The sequence below is a fragment of the Saccostrea cucullata genome, unplaced genomic scaffold (genome assembly GCF_032062105.1).
Source record: "Saccostrea cucullata isolate Sc308-1 unplaced genomic scaffold, CSIRO_AGI_Scuc_v1 ctg12487, whole genome shotgun sequence".
NCBI classification, from domain to species: Eukaryota; Metazoa; Mollusca; class Bivalvia; order Ostreida; family Ostreidae; genus Saccostrea; species Saccostrea cuccullata.
Genome location: NW_026922025.1, coordinates 234 through 16,702, shown reverse-complemented (window position 1 = coordinate 16,702; position 16,469 = coordinate 234). Strand labels below are relative to the sequence as shown.

General features: G+C 33.4%; 3 protein-coding genes across 3 annotated transcripts; 2 read left to right on the top strand and 1 right to left on the bottom strand.

Annotated features, from left to right (window-relative positions):
• The first annotated feature begins 4,339 nt into the window (after positions 1-4,339).
• Positions 4,340-7,087, top strand: LOC134261080 (uncharacterized). The gene is made up of 5 exons (XM_062743554.1): positions 4,340-4,439; positions 5,698-5,749; positions 6,000-6,088; positions 6,567-6,764; positions 6,942-7,087. Exons 1-5 carry the CDS (start codon positions 4,418-4,420, stop codon positions 7,085-7,087), a joined length of 507 nt encoding a protein of 168 aa, XP_062599538.1. The 5' UTR covers positions 4,340-4,417.
• Positions 7,088-13,511: 6,424 nt separating this feature from the next.
• Positions 13,512-15,089, top strand: LOC134261083 (uncharacterized). Its single transcript, XM_062743556.1, has 2 exons — positions 13,512-13,637; positions 13,711-15,089. Exon 2 carries the CDS (start codon positions 13,719-13,721, stop codon positions 14,748-14,750), a length of 1,032 nt encoding a protein of 343 aa, XP_062599540.1. The 5' UTR covers positions 13,512-13,637; positions 13,711-13,718; the 3' UTR covers positions 14,751-15,089.
• A 68-nt stretch (positions 15,090-15,157) lies between these two features.
• Positions 15,158-16,218, bottom strand: LOC134261082 (uncharacterized). The gene is made up of 2 exons (XM_062743555.1): positions 16,096-16,218; positions 15,158-15,808 (listed from the first exon to the last, which is right to left on the bottom strand). Exons 1-2 carry the CDS (start codon positions 16,103-16,105, stop codon positions 15,459-15,461), a joined length of 360 nt encoding a protein of 119 aa, XP_062599539.1. The 5' UTR covers positions 16,106-16,218; the 3' UTR covers positions 15,158-15,458.
• Between the last annotated feature and the right edge of the window lie 251 nt (positions 16,219-16,469).

The window sequence follows — 16,469 nt, the reverse complement described above, 5'->3', positions numbered from 1 at the left end:
AGAAAATAAACCATTTGTTACAAAAGCATACTTCCAATTTAAGAAACCTTACGGAAAAGAAATTGAAGTATGAGACGTTAATAAGGCTTATATATCGGGTGAAAAGTCACTGGACGAACGCATTGCACAAAATGCACCCCTTATTGAATAGAGGGAAATTCCGGGTTACTTCTGACGACATGTTATAACTCTTTACATCGGCACAAAATCTAACAACAATTAAATATTAGTAACAAAAAACCGAATGATGAAGGGCGTAATTTTTTTTTTTTTTTTTGAAATGGTTTATTGTTTATCTCAATTAAACAATGCAATCTGGACTGTACAAAGTACACTTGTCTAACACTGATGTTTTTTTATATATCCAGCAACGATAATATTGACGTTAAACTGTCGTTTAATTTTCACTTTCTTGCGATTTTATTTTTTATACACAGAGTGAAGTTTATATATCATATTTGGTGTGATTTCGCAAAATCATATATGTACATGCTATGAAGTAGTTATTCATGTAAATTTAATGAGCTTTAATGTATTAATCATAAGCTTTAATGGATTAATTATCATCTCTATAAAAATGAAGTTTTAAAGTATGAAAAAAGTGTATATATCCTGCATTATACGTTCTATTCACAAATTCGAAATAATTGTGTTTCTTTATGTTTAAATAATTTGACGAATTTCTAATAAATCATTTCAAATATGACTCGTAAGTTAAACAGAAAAAAAAAACGAAGTTAATCCTGACAAATTAAAAAAAAGGTACTTATATTTGGTCGTCTCTAGCACTAAATAAGAGGTTTTAGGTGTCACTTCATCATAAAACTAAGTACAATTCGAACACACTCTAATGTATTCATACAAATCGCACGCTTGATAGACGCCCCGCCTTCTCACTCAAATACTTGTTCTACAATGACCTACATAGCCGTAATGGCGAAGTTTTACAGTGAAATATGCGACTTTATTTAATCGATATCATGTATATACTGAAAGTCTCTTTCCTAAACAATCCTTTATTAATATCTATACAGACTATACTTGAAGACTTCAGCTTTAAGATAACAATTTTCTTATTTAAAAGGGTAAAATTCTGCATGTAAAAAGGGGCGAGATTGCAGTGTTTAGAGGATTCATTCTTTGCAACATGTCAAAAGCGTCAAAAAGTTTAGTCAACTCAAATGCGTAAATGAAAACATAACTTCTCCATCATTCAATCGGTTCGATGTTTAAAATGCATGTTTAATATTACCTCTACAAAAGAACGAAAACAAATCAGGTATCTGAATTAAAGTTAAAACTGGATCCGTTCTTGAATTCTGCCTTTCGCCCAACGCAACGTGGCTGTCAATAACACAGAGCCTCGTTCTGATTTCGAATACTGTAATATTCGCAATACCGAACCCGATCGGAAAAAAATCTAAAGACTACAAGAAAAAACAGCGCCCTACAGACAGTGTTCATAAATGAAATAATTTAAAATAAACACTACCTAAGGATGCTTCCACATATGTTTCAGCTTTTCTGGCCCATTGGCTTTTGAGAAGAAGATTTTCAAAGTTTTTTCCTATATATTTCTATGTAAAACTTGGATTCCCTATTGTGGCCCCGCCCTACCCCCGGGGGTCATGATTTGAACAATTTAGAATCTACACTACCCCAGGATGCTTCTACATAAGTTTCAGCTTTTCTGCGCGGTTTATAAAGCGTAAACTGCCCCAAGTTATGTTATATCGGATAACATAAGTTGAAATAATCTTCATTCCTTAAATAACGGAAAAATCCGTCGTCAATTCAGTGTATAAATAACGGACTAACAATTAGTATGAAAAACGTCAGTCAGCATTTGTATGATATCAATGAATATTTACATTCGCTGTGTTTTTCTACTAAGCCAACTGTGAAATTGATTTGAAAGTCATTTTTGTGTATACTCACGCGTAGAAATATACACGGAGAAACGTGCGTTAACGTGACGTCACAATGAGGCTGCAGCGACGTTAGAAAAAATGCAGCGATATAGGGCAGCGAGAAATTTAGCCTGGTCCCCTGTCTCATCCTTGCCAAGCGCGCTTCATGAAATATGCCTACGTGACAAGTCTGTGTGATTCACACACCAATAACTCACACAAAACTGAAAAACATTCCTTAATTATAAATTGTATTTGCTGACAAGGTCATTATGTAGATCATAGAATTTACGAAAATGATGACTTTAAACGAGAATGTTATTTTGTTTAATCCACTTGCTTGCTAATAATTTACCTCGTTTTAGAAATTGTTCGCACGTTGAGCATGCTCATGCGTATCGAATCAACTGAGATATATACAGTAAAACTCGGTTATAACAAAATCACCAGGATCTCCGAAAGTAGATCACTATATCCGTAATTCGTTATATGCGTATTAGAAATTCCTTAAATTTATATAACTTGGGATCCAAGATATATCCGTGAATTCGAACTAAACGAGTTTTACTGTACACTCCATATGCAGGTGATGAAGTTATATTGCTGCATAAGTAAGGGAGGTTGACGATAGAAAAGTTAAAGCCATCACGTTTATCATATAGCTTGGTTGTTAGATTACTATTAACGTCTTATTCAAGTAAAATATCCAATTATGAAACAGATGTGTCAGACTTTGTGGTGTCTTTTATATCAAGCTCACCAGGATACATATTATCGACGCAGGAATGGAAATTACCATTGTTAATTGACAATACGTCGTCGATATATCTAAATGTCGAGTTGAAGACCACAGCAAGTGTATTTCTTCTTTTCACGCATTAGATTTTGCACAAATTCTGCTTCATATGAATATAGGTCTGCTAATAACGGAGCACAATTGTTACTTACGGGAATTCCAATAGATTGTTGGAATACCTGGTCCCCCAAAACACACACATATTGTCAATAAGAAACTCAAGCATCTCTTTGATGTCAACTTCAGAGTATTTGTGTGCAATCAGAATGTGTTTAAACAAAATAATTCTGCAAATGACCAGTGACAAGGTAAGTGAAATTACGAGTTTCATTTTTATTGAAAAAGCAGCTGTTGGTGATATCAAAAAGCCTAGACTTTAATAGTATTACCGTGGGGAATGGTTGTGGATAAAGTTATAAAAACGTAAGTTTTTAAGCTGTTGATTTTGGTAAAATAAGGAGTGTAAATGTTGTCAGGAGGTCAGTGGGACAGGCTAACTTAGCTATAAAACCGACTTGTTAAATTTGTTCTACTCAATACACACTCTATGGACTGTGAAAGACGACATATCGGTATTAACTATATATATGAACATGTATTAGATTGTAGTGAACATGTAATAGAATATTTAATTTGAACAGTACAAGTCTTATTTGTACGGATAATTTTTTGATAACGTCACGATTTATTTGAGAATAATGTCCGCATCATATTTTTAATCACGGCAATAGCAGTTACTGTAGCGTTGTCATCACATATGCTGTTATGACCTCTTATTATACCCCCTGCTTGAAATGTGTGAGGGTACGTGTAAAGTGATTGGGGTGTTAGCCCGTCTTTCTGTACGTCCGTCCGTCTGTTACGTTTTGTAGTAACCATCTACCCTCAAATACTATCATATCAAACAACATATGTTACATTTCTCAAAATACTAAAAAAATGAACATTTTATGGTGATAAAATTTATCAGATAAATTTAATTATTACCAAAAGCACCAACTATTCAAAATTTGTGGTTTGGGTTCGGAATTATTTTTGTCAAAGTGGGTCAAACTCCAAGGTCGTGATGTCAAATTTGGTGGTAACAAAAGAAAGGTCCTGTCACAAGGAATACACCTGTGGAATTGGAGAGCTATAGCCGTAACCACTCAAAAGTCAATGACAAAGTTGAAGTTTCGCAGACAAAGGACAGACAGGACAATCACTAAGTACTCCCGAATCTTCGGTTACGGGAGCAAAAAAAATGACTTCCTAAAAGTAAGCAATATTCATCAGATTACAGAGTCTATGTTTTTTTTTAAATTCCAAACCACAAAATATCAAGATTTGGATGAAAGTGGTACGGGTAAGTGTAAACATGCCTGGACAAAGGGAATTTAATTAACTGATCAAAGCCAGATATTGAATAAATTAATATACATAAAAAGATATATGAATAAAAATATTAATATCTGCTTTTGATCAATTGAACTATCTTTGACCAGGCAAGTTCACACTTATCCTTTTCATACACATCACAAATATAGGTCACATCAAGTACAGTGACCAGTAGAGTATTTAAATATTGTCAGTTTAACTGCCCCCTTTTCCTGTGTTTATAAAAGATGAGAGGCTAGCAGGGGGTGTTTATACAAGATGTGAGGGGTGTTTGTGTAAAGTCATAAACAAGGAAGTAATATCACAATGAACTTCTACCTGTTCATCAGCGTTCATGGAGCTCAGACGATTCCTGGGTATGTACAATTTAATTTAGAATTAATTAATTCGTTGTTATTCAATGTCATGTCATTAATTTGAATTAAATATTCAAGGCTATTTAAAAGTCTGTAAACTATTACTGGAAAGAGGGCTATTAAGTGGAGGAATAAAATTACTATATTGATATAAACTTGTAAATATCTAAATTTTCATAAATGTACTTCTTTTCTTCAAAATTGAGGATGTCATTAAATACCTCTTAAAAGAAATCGATAAGAATAGTTGTAGATCATTACGCAATCTTGGATCTATAAGTGAACACGAGTTAAAGCCAAGAAAAATGTAAAAGTTGACAGCAAAACCAGAAGTATATCATTCATACATGTTGGATTTAAATCTACGGTCCAGTGTGTTTGTTTATTGTTAGGACACATCTTCCGGTTTTGACTTCCTGTCACCTCTCACCACTCAGTCATACTGACCACTTGTTTATATCTCGATTTAAAATTATCTCTAACACTTTGAAAGTTAAATTTAAAAATATCAATGTTGGCATGATATATTGAATAAATATATGAGATTTCATATTAATTCATACATTTAATGTGTCATGAATTTCGATTCCCTCATCAGATGAAAAGATAATCAATATCAGGATTCTACTTTTAACTCCGTCGTTCCAGATCCTACCTCAAATGTTTTAGAGGTCAGGTGTTTGTTCTTGTCCCAAATCGCATTGAAATTAAACTTTAAATAAGTTTCATTAACTTCTATCATCCATGGGGTTTTAATTTAATTTAAAATTTTTAATAATTTCCTTTCTCTCGAGTCCTAGAGCTCTCCATTCAAGAGAGGATTTCAAACAATTTCCTTCTCGGTTATGCCCCTATTGCATACAAATGTACCTCTGGGATATCATGTTAAGGGAAGTACAGCTGTATATATCTTAAAGCTTCAATAATGCTTCATTTCCTTCGGGGAAATTGCGGTCTATTAAAGAAAAGAAATCCAAGATGAAATGCAATGAAATTTAAACTTTGATTTTTCCATAAATATTAATTACTTAGCTTGGAGAGGGCTTATATAGGCTATGCCTGCTGCCCAATCCATTTATGTATTTTACATAATAAAATATGTTCAAATCAAATCAAATCTATTACTTAGCTATTGATCATGTAAACATTGTCGTTTTTTATTTTGTATCTGTCAAAATTTTTTTTCTATACATTTTTAAAATTTTATTTGCATATCAGTGATCAATAGATTTACTTTAATATATTTATTTAATTTCAGTATTATTTTTCATCTTTTGGACGAAGGTGTTAAATATCTACTGCCTTAATGGGTGAGAGATTATTTTCAATACGTTAAAAAGAATGCTAGAGGAAAATTTATTGTTCTAACAATATATATTAACAAAGGAAGTTGTTTTTATTTATCCTTTAAGCAGTTTTAAGCTTAGTGTCTGTGTTTAACTTTCACAACACAAACTAATTCTCCCATTCATCATAATAGAAAACAAAAATCTATTCTTTTGAGATTAATGATTAACTATAGGTTAAGTCCTGTTTATATTTAGTATTCTCTATTTACAGAAGTGTTTGCATTGATACAGCTTTGAAGTTTGGGTTCAGCAGTCTTGCTTGTAATTTTACTGAGGATGATTTGAAGTTTTGGTTTGCAGGTAAATAAATGTAGCAGTAACTACTCAAGAACATTCTTCAAACAGGAACAATTGTTTTGATGCGAAGAATTTGGTTTCAATGTTGTAAAAAGTATATCTGAATTATGTAAACTCAGATGTAGATTTATATTCTTTATTGATCGAAAACAAAAAATCTTTCAATGAGGCCTTATAATAATATGAATTTATTTTCATAATTTATAAACCTTACAAAATTAAACATAAAACTTTTAATTTGAAGCACTAGTCAAGATTTGAAAGTTGAAACTATAAATAGCTTTTATTAATTGCCAGTTATTTATTAATCATATTTCTTTTGCACACTTAAAATGTAATTTGTTATGTCCAAGAATAAATTTGTCACGTTAATATTCAGCAATTCAATACATAAGAATTATATTTAGAGGTAAGTTATTGGTGTAGTACTATAAGAAATATCTTTAAAAAGTACTTATGTTCTGAGTCCTGTTAATTTTAGATCCGCCAAATGGGTTTCCTTGTGAGGAGCAGTGTTTATGGTCGGTTAATACAGTTCCAAATACCTTATATAAACTGAAAAGGGGAAGATTCCTTGTCAACAATACCGTAAGGAGAGTACTAAATGTCAACAACAGATGTCAGAATGAATATACAGCGATTGATATAAACGTGAGCTGCAGTACGGATAAGTTTGGAGGTAGTACACGAACATTTCTTCCATTTGCATATTTATTTCAGGACTTTCCGTACGTGCTGGTTGGCTGTTTTATAAGTTTCCCATATAGTTAATTTCAAAGACTTTAAACGTTTTAATAAACTTTCATTTTAAAGCACACAAACAGAAATATATCTTTAAAAAATAATATCCATGCAGACTACTTTGGACTTTTGTGTACAGAAGACACAGATTGCGGGAGAGCCAATACATTATGCATTAAGCATGGGAAAGTTGGATCGTGCGAATGTAGGGATGGATTTGTTCGGTTGCATGGAGAATGTATGGCAGGTAGATATCTTTAAATTTTTTAATTTGTTTAATTTAAACTTTTAATATTTATCATTTTTCTCGTTGCATATCCCATTATGTGATATAATAGCTGCAGAAAAAATTAAATTGGTGGAAGGAACAAATACTGGAATGATAGTCGGAGTGGGAATTGGATGCTTTGTATTTGGTTTCGTAGTCAGTCTTGGTATTATTGTTATTTGTAAACAGAGAAAAAACTCACCCGAACACAAGTAAGACTTGAATTTTTTTCAATCTATCAATGAATGCATTGCTAGGTACAGCATTAAGTGGCAGTGACTTTCCTATCTATATGCTTAAAGGGAAGGTACATATGTACTTATATCTTTCAGAGATTTCAAAAATGCTGTTGATAATCGATCATACGAGAAACATATTGAAATCACATCATCAATGCAGACCCCCTATGCGGTATTTATCATTTTATTAATACTGTCCTTCACGATATTAGAAAAGTGAATAATATAATAAAGGTTTGCTAGAATTAAAAAAACTAACCTAATCTAACAAAATAAGACATGCAATTGAAAACAGAGCATTTACATGTATACTTGTAATTTAGTATTAAATTTGTAAACTATGTACGGGTAAATTTTCGCCCCCGTTTTATTTTCGCTCCTTTCACCCGGCTCACAGGTGGGCGAATTTAAAACTGTGCAAATTCATATAAGACATAATATTTTCTTGAACAGAACTCTTGTAATTTATAATTAATACGGGTCAAAATTGTTTGCAAGTGTAAAAGGGCGAAAAAAAACCTGTATACTGTAATTGATATCGAAAGCTTTATGATTTGCTTACTGTGGTTTCTGTTCGGCTTTTTAGAACTAAATTATTCAACAATAAATTTATTTATTGAGAAAAAAGATACATCTTACCTGGCTGACCCTACACACTATAAATAACTTTGAGTCCTTCAAAGAATTGTTTTCTTTACAACGGAACGTTTGACATTGAAGGCTCGCAATTGGAATATTTTGCATTCTCGTATATTTATTAGCAATGTCTTCTAAATGTTTATAGGTAAGATCATCGGATGCAGTTTATTTTTGCTAATTTTGTACAAATCAAACAAAACACATTTATAGAGATGATTAAGTCCTTCTATTAAAATTACGGTATAAATGTGAACCATTTAATAAAACAAGAAGGCGATCAGATTCACAATCTTTGCTTATCAGTTACGTAAAATATGATAATATCAGATCCCCCAAATGACCAGAAAAAAGTTTCTGACTGTAAAACAAGACAATCTAAACATCATACGAAAAAGTTATCAAACAGATTACACATCAAAACAAAAATGGTAAACATCGTGTGAAAGGGTTTGCAAAAAGATAGTACATCAAAAAGACAATGAAAACCTCAGAGAAAAGGTTAACTTAGCAAAAAAAGATAGTAATCAAAACAAACTGGTTAAACAGTAAAACAAATTGAATCAGAACTAATAATATATATAATTTTATATCACAAATTGATATTTTTGTAAAATGTGAAAATTCTTAGATCCACGCCTTGGTTGATGGATTACGTGTGATAGAAGGTGTAAGGTCACGTGGTCAGCTCAGCGAGTCATTCAGTTGTATTGTGATAACCCGCATGCTGACCACGCTAAGATAAGGCACGTCTATTTTGAAGACCCTCCTCCACCCCTGCATTCCTACCCCTTAAAACGAGTATTAATGTGTCATGTAAAATCATATATTTCATTAGTTCTGACTCGATTTGTTTATACTGTTTTTATGTATTGTTTCACTACTATCCTTGACCAATTTTGTTTTGATGTGCAATCTTTTTGCTAACTTTTTCATATGATGTTTTGATTGTCTTGTCTTACAGATACTTTTTTCTAGTCAGTTTTGGGGGATCAGACATTATCATATTTTACGTAACTGCTAATCAAAGCTTGTGAATCTGATCCCCTTCTTGTTTGTTAAATTGTTCACATTTATACCGTCATGACATTATTCATCTCTATGAAAGTGTTTTATTTGACTTATATAACATTAGCAAAAACAAGCTGCGGTGAGCTTGCCTATAAGCATAAGAATGCGTAAATAAGATTTTATATGCACTGTATTTGCATAAGATAATACAAGAGACACATATAAAGGATGAGGCTGGTTAAGACAGGGGATGCTTTATCCTCTTTGGAACCGATCCTACCGCTGATATTTATAGGGGTCCGTGTTTGCCCTGCTCTCAATCATGTATTATTCTAATGACATTTTGAGCTTGTCTATTGCCCTCTATCTTCATATTTTATATCACAATGATATTGAATTAATGCCTTTGCAAGTTATGACAAAGTTCATTTTTGTTTTCTAAAGAAAAAAGCATCTCACCTGCCATCATCCATCAAAGATGCTACTTATTCCAACATGAAAAGTGATTCCTTGGAGGCAAAAGACGACATCTATAATCATCTCAACGAAAAGGGAAAGGCTACAGTTGATCTAGATGACTATGACCATGCCAATCAAGTCATGGAACAAATGGAACTGGATGAAAATTACAGTCACCTTGCACATGAAAATGGATCTTTAGAAAACATTGACCATTATTTCTCTTTGGAGAAACATTTATCTTGAAAATCATGGTATGTGTATATGTAAAACCATGCAAGTGTATGCATCAATACATTTGTGCTTTATGAAATAAAGCCGATAAAAAAGGCTATTCGATCTACTTACATTTTGACCAGTATTGTAGCAAAAGCCATGACATCTCTCATCCACAGGCATTACTGGATACGTAAGTATTTACATGTATAGCGTTAATAAAAAAATAAATAAATGGGAATCTCATAAAATGTAGACAAACAAGAACATTAGTAAACGTGTCCGACCCGTATCTTTCAAATGGTGGAATATTAAAACTGTCCGAACAATCTTGAAACTGCATGCAACTTTCAGGGGACAAAAATTTCCCTGTATATACAGTAATGTCTGGGTATCCTCAACATATATAAAGTCCATCAGAGATATATGTCACAACATAAAACAACTGCAAGCTATTAGCAAATAAGTTGCATAAAAAAGGTATTTAAAGTCTCCTTTCAGAACATCCTTTCACAAAGTCTATGAAAGAAACAATGGTCTAATCTATCGTTAAGTCATAATTATATTGACTGACGTTTTACTGATTAATAAGGGATTGCCTTCTGATTATTTCAGTCACGGATTTTCTCGTATGGCCAATCACAAACAAAAAGCTTCTCACCCGATCCATATGCCGACTTAACAGAGGTCCGAATTTCCCCTGCCTCCAATTTGAATTGATTCAATGGTCTACGGTGTATATGTAATATGTCTTTCATTAAAAAAAATTCCGTCGCATGTGAACTTTTAGTTAACCCATTTGAAAAGCTTTATTGATTAGGTTGACATGAAGTAGCGTATAATTGATACATGCATTCAATATAATTTATTATAAGCATTAGTATTTCTGAAACATGACAGACATCCATTTTGAAGGATCTGTAGATTTTTTTCTCTAAAAAAGGAAATATTTCGCTGTTCAAAAGAAAACTCTAATATCTCTGCTTGTATCACGACTTTTACATGATTTATAATCGTTACTGTTATTGTCTGTTGGACGTTCAATATCTCTACATCATGTAAAAAAACCCGCTAAGCTTCAATCCTTCAGTGGTGTATTGAGGAAGGCCTAGGGAGTTTTCATTTGTTAATAAAATGCTTACAAATTCATTTTAAAGGACAGCATAAAAGGAAGGAAATAAACCTGTTGTAAGTTATATATATATTTTTTTTTAATTTCTATAATTAAAAAAAAAGAATCAATTCTAATAAATTCTGAATTATTTAATAATAAAATTGTTTGTACAAACAATATAAATTGAGCACCATTCTTTTAGCAGAAAAAATATCTCTTGTTTTCGTATGGTATATCCTCCTCTATTATAAAAATATATATTTAAAAACTGCACAAAATTAAATTAATTTTTTTCACATGTGCTTACTTGTATTAAGATTGTTTTCATTTTCAGGAATGTATAGATTTCACTGGAATAAAGAAATTGAGTACCCTTTGTTCATAATTTGTGGAGGAAGTAATGGATATCCACTCAGAAAATATCTTTGCAACGCCAATATGTCTGTTAACAGGTTGCCTTATTGTATGCTTCAATGCATTTGTTTTCATGATCTTTATTAAAATACGGGCCCTTCGAAAAAATCTGTACCATTTTCTAGTCCTTTTACTGTCCCTTTGTGATTTTGTTGTTGGCCTTGGATATTTTGCGCAAATCATCGAAACTAATATTTCTCCCGGGGATGAATTTTTCAAAACGGTCTGCCTAATGAAGTTCAGTTTCCTTCTAAGTGGTACTTTCTTGTCTGTATTTCAAACATTTTTGATTAGCTTACAAAGATATTTAGTTATTTGCCATACTAGCTGCCTGGAATGATCGCTTGTTCCAAAACTCAAGAAAATACATTGTTTGTTTTTTTAGTTGGCTGATAATATTAATTTTCACGGTTGGGCTAATATCTCCTCCAGTGGAGCCATTTTATAATTGCCAAGTTCGAAATGTGTACAAGAGAGATTACCAAATTGTTATTCATTTTATGCAATTCACCGTGACTTTATACTTGTTGCAACCGTCGGATTATATTGTGCATCAAAATAAACAAAAATATAGTTCCTGAAATCGTACACAAAAATTCTGAAAACGCGGGTCCTAATGGCTCAGCAAGCACTTTGCGGGAAAATAAGAACAAGTGTCTGGAAAATGAAGGCAAAAAAGTTAAAGAAAAGAGAGGAAACGTCCAAGATGTGAAAGTTAACCCCAAAAACAAAATGCCTGCAAATAGCAGGGAGCACATCCATGGAACCAAGTTTGACAGTCATTCCAAACATGAGCCGATTATATTCGGGTTCCAGAAAGTGGTTATACCCTGAAAAAGAAGAACCTTCTGAACACTATAATTGTTCTGCTTGGAATGCTCCTGTGTTGTTTGATATTGTTATCGGGGCCACTAGTTGTGTCTCTCTTCTTTTTCAAGGACGTATCCGACCTATACCTTTTTATTTCAGCCTGTCTCTGTGGAATTAACTCCGTCATTAAGCCCGTACTGTATTGTTTAAAAATTGAAATTGTGCGTTCTTCTGTAAAGGATTTCCTGTGTCGATGTACATGAATGGTATTATCGTGCGTTATTAAAAAAGCAATCTTTAAGGACGATAATGAACATCCCTTACAAAACTTGTTACAGTCTGTAAAATTTGTTTAAAGTGTAAATCGATATTATTTTTTTTTATTTTGATTTGCATATCTTTTAATTGTGTGAATATTTTAAATACGAGTACATGTATACTACTGTGTTGTTTGTTCTAGAAAGATGCGACTAGTTTGAATTGAACTGCTATGCTGCAGTAATCAAAATAATCATGCAATCGATAAATTACTTTATTACGCATTTAACCATAGACCTAGGTCTTACATGTTACATGTGACGCACGTACCAGAGCTATATTTACTGGTATTAGTGCTTCCCCAGCTTGTATAAAACCGAAAGTAGGAAATTCAGGTCAACATCGAGTATAAGAATTCGTTTTGCTATGATGTTCAGCGATATCGTTAACGAAGTTTTCGCTACAATTCAACATGTTATTGATCATAATACAATACCCAGTGAACTACAATTGAAAACATTCAACAATTTCGTTGTCCAGAAGGTCGAAACAGAAATGCGTTTGTTGAAAATTAATGTAAATTGTGTTCAAGTCTGGGAGAAATTTGACAGATTAGGACGAGAAAAAAACCCTGCATGGAAGATAAGTTATTTCTTGCCTGTTTACACCGGAAGTTATTCCGAGGGAATGCCGAACTCTAGCGACATGGACAGACTATTAATAGCAAAATGGATAAACATTCAGGAAGAGGGAACGAATAGTCCCGTAACACACGATAACCGAGAGAGTGATGTCATGAATTTCTTTTACACAACAGAGGACTGTCACTTGGGATATATAAAAATCATAATTCCTAAAATAAGCACTCATATTTTTAATGACTCTCAAATAAGAAGGTATAAAAGAGTGTCCTATTTACGTAGCAATTGCTTTGTCCAAGACATGAAAACATGGATCGGTGCCGCACCACTTTCGGAGCTCCACGGACCTTCGCTTACGTACAGCGGTTATGAAGGTTTCTCCTACGATGAAGTATACGGTATAAGGTTATCAGAGTGGCCATCTCTGGCGAAAGGCAATCTGGACAGGTGCAAACAGAAAACTCAAATTGATTTACAGAACTCTGATGTATACGCCGTTCCAGTTGGATATGCCCTAAGTATAACAAATGACATTGAATGGAGGTTATCGTTTACAATGGCAGAAAAAGCCTTAATGAAAACATGGTCTAACACTCATTTAAATTGCTATTATTTATTGAAACAACTGAAAATGATACATCTTGCTAACCCTGATTGCCTCAAGTCCTATTATATTAAGACTGTAATGTTCTGGATGACAGAGACTCTACCCGAAACATACTGGTGCCCAGAAAACCTTCTAAAGGTATTTGTCAAATCGCTGCGTATCCTTCAATGGTTCCTTTCTCAACATTGGTTACCAAATTATTTTATTCCAGAGAATAACATGATTGACCACAAATCAACAGAGGAATGCCGGGACGTGTCCGATAAGATATCCTCACTGTTTACAGGCAGAATGGATGTCATCATTGCAGAACTTATATGCGAGGATCAGATAGAGGATATTTACGATTTTGTAGGCTTTAAAAGAAGTATTCTACCACCTCGTACTACTAAAATTTGTCTACTTACTGAGAAATATTTACAGACTTTAAATGCCGAAATCTCGGGAAATTTGTTAGATGAGGCAGACATATTAAGTTCTTTGACTACATGTACAATACAGAATTTGAGTCAATGTAGAGCAATGGAGGAAATCATAGAAGACTTGCCACATTCGTTAACAAATGACGTTTCAGGGTCATTTGCAGTAAATCTACGTCGACTTGTGGCAGATTTTTATCACTCTCAGAAGACGAGGCAGTCACACGAAAAAGCAGAGAAACTGTACAAAGAAAGTCTCTCACTCAGATATCCCAGTGGGTTTGATGACAAATTAATCTCTGGGGTAGCTCATCTCGCTTTATTCTATTATCTATATGGCAACTTTACTGCTGCGCTGGACTCAATAGAATCAACTTTAGAAACCATCAAGCAAAGCATCAGATCGGACACGACGTGTGGTTTCCTTCATATAGCCATACCTTACTGCACAGATCGAGTGTGGAGGGATAAAATTTTATATGTCATCCTGCAGTCGCAGTCTTTCTGTTATCCGTTGTACATTAATGTGATTTCACTCATTCTTTATGTCGCAATAAGATCTCTTCTACTCGTGTTTGAGCCACGCTCCAAAGAAAGGGAACTCTTACAGTTGACTGAATTACTTGTCCAATGTGGACTTCAGAATTTGAACCCCTGTTTATTAGACACCTACGATTACCTGATATGTGAAGTCAGGGAACTCTTGCTCTCTTTCTCCATCCCTACACATACTTTATCTACGTATGTGATGCCGGAAATTACTACAAGAACAGAGAGGCTGAAAAATTACCACAACTGGAATGAAAATGAACCGAAGTCCACACCAATTTAATTTCTAGTTCGTCGGACATCTGATGAAAAATTTGGGGGCGAACGATCAATTAAACAATATTTACATTTTTGTAGACAATGTATTTTGGCAGAACATGAAAAAAGTGAGCGGACAATTATATTTGTTGTACTTTTTTTACTCACTGCTTTTCAATTTAAACAAATTAAAAATTTGCGAAGACTTTTTTGGGTGCGGGAGATTTAAATTAATATTACGTGTATTTATATGTTTTTGTTAAATACAATCGAATGGGGTCAGATGAGCAAAAAATACATGAATAGGTATGGCCTAAATAAAACTGGAACGTACCTTTTAGAAAATTGTCAAGGAAAAAACACATAGAACAGAATATGTTGATCTATTATATATTTAGCAATACATGAAAATGTGTCATTAATGGTCATTGTTGTTTATTTGTAAATGGCAGTTCTTGATAAAGGTATCTTGACTATAATGTGATGTGTTGTTTGTTTTTTTCTGCATTATTAAACGTCAAACAATTATAACATGGCGAAACAAAGAAAAACATTTGCCGAACAAAATCAAACGTTTGATTATCTATTCAAAACAAGAATTTGGTTATTTTCTGGTTATCAACTTTAAAAACAAACGATCTTGCAAAAACGTGCATACAGTTGTATGAGTACAGGGGTTCATAATGAAAGACAGAGAGAAACTGCTGACTTTAGCTATAAATCGTACATGTATCTACGCCTTCATTTTCTTGGAATTATTTGATGTGATCACGTTGAACCCGCAGCCGACGAGGAATTTCGAATCAATCACGTGACTCAACTCATTTACTTCCTCTTCCGCCTTGGATATGTCTGTTGGTCTAGGCATGCAAAGCACGAGGAGAAGAAATATTGACAAACCGGTGGCTAAGTAATGTAATGATTCGTCAGATCTACAGCGCAGGCAAAAGTCGGAACTTTCCATGTCAAACACATTGTTATCCACATGAATACAAAAATGTTCCTCCTCTGACTTAGGCACTCGGACATCAATATACTGAGTAGATTTGTCCTCTAACTTGTGGAATTTCACAGAAAGATACCCTGAAAGTTAACAAAAACCTTATTTGTCAATCAAATTGTAAATTTTGGTTACCAGTATTTTAATTTTGATTTAATGCTTTTACTTTTGCATGAAATATATTTTTTATGTTCCGTTCCGTGATCATAAAAATATTTAACATTTCATTCTTCCTAATTTTCAAATAATACTATATTCAGACAAGAATATCTATCGTTGGTTGCAGCAGTGGCATATCTATTTTTGTTTATATGTTAAAATGGGCACATTGTCATTTGGAAATTCAACACTTCAATAAAACATTAACTACCTTCTTTCATGTATTGTGAACTGGTCCATCGTCCTGTCAGCACAGCCCAGTCTCCGGAAGTCTGTCTGATCAGCACAGCCCGCTCACCGAGACGCGGATCTAACGTGGAGTACCAGTTAGGATTGGTGACCTGTGTATCCAAGTAGAAAGTCAGGCTATTCTAGTCGTTTAGTTTTAAGAGCTTTGTATAATTAGTAAAAAAAAAAAAATAAAACGTACCTGAAATGAGAGCGGTAAATGGCTCGAGTCCACTGTCTTTGCTGAGCAGACAATTTTTGCGTTCTGTATGAATTGTATATCAGCTTCAGATCGATGAGGGCTGTACACGAATCTACATTCAACATCGCCAACATTGCTCTCATTTATAAATCTAG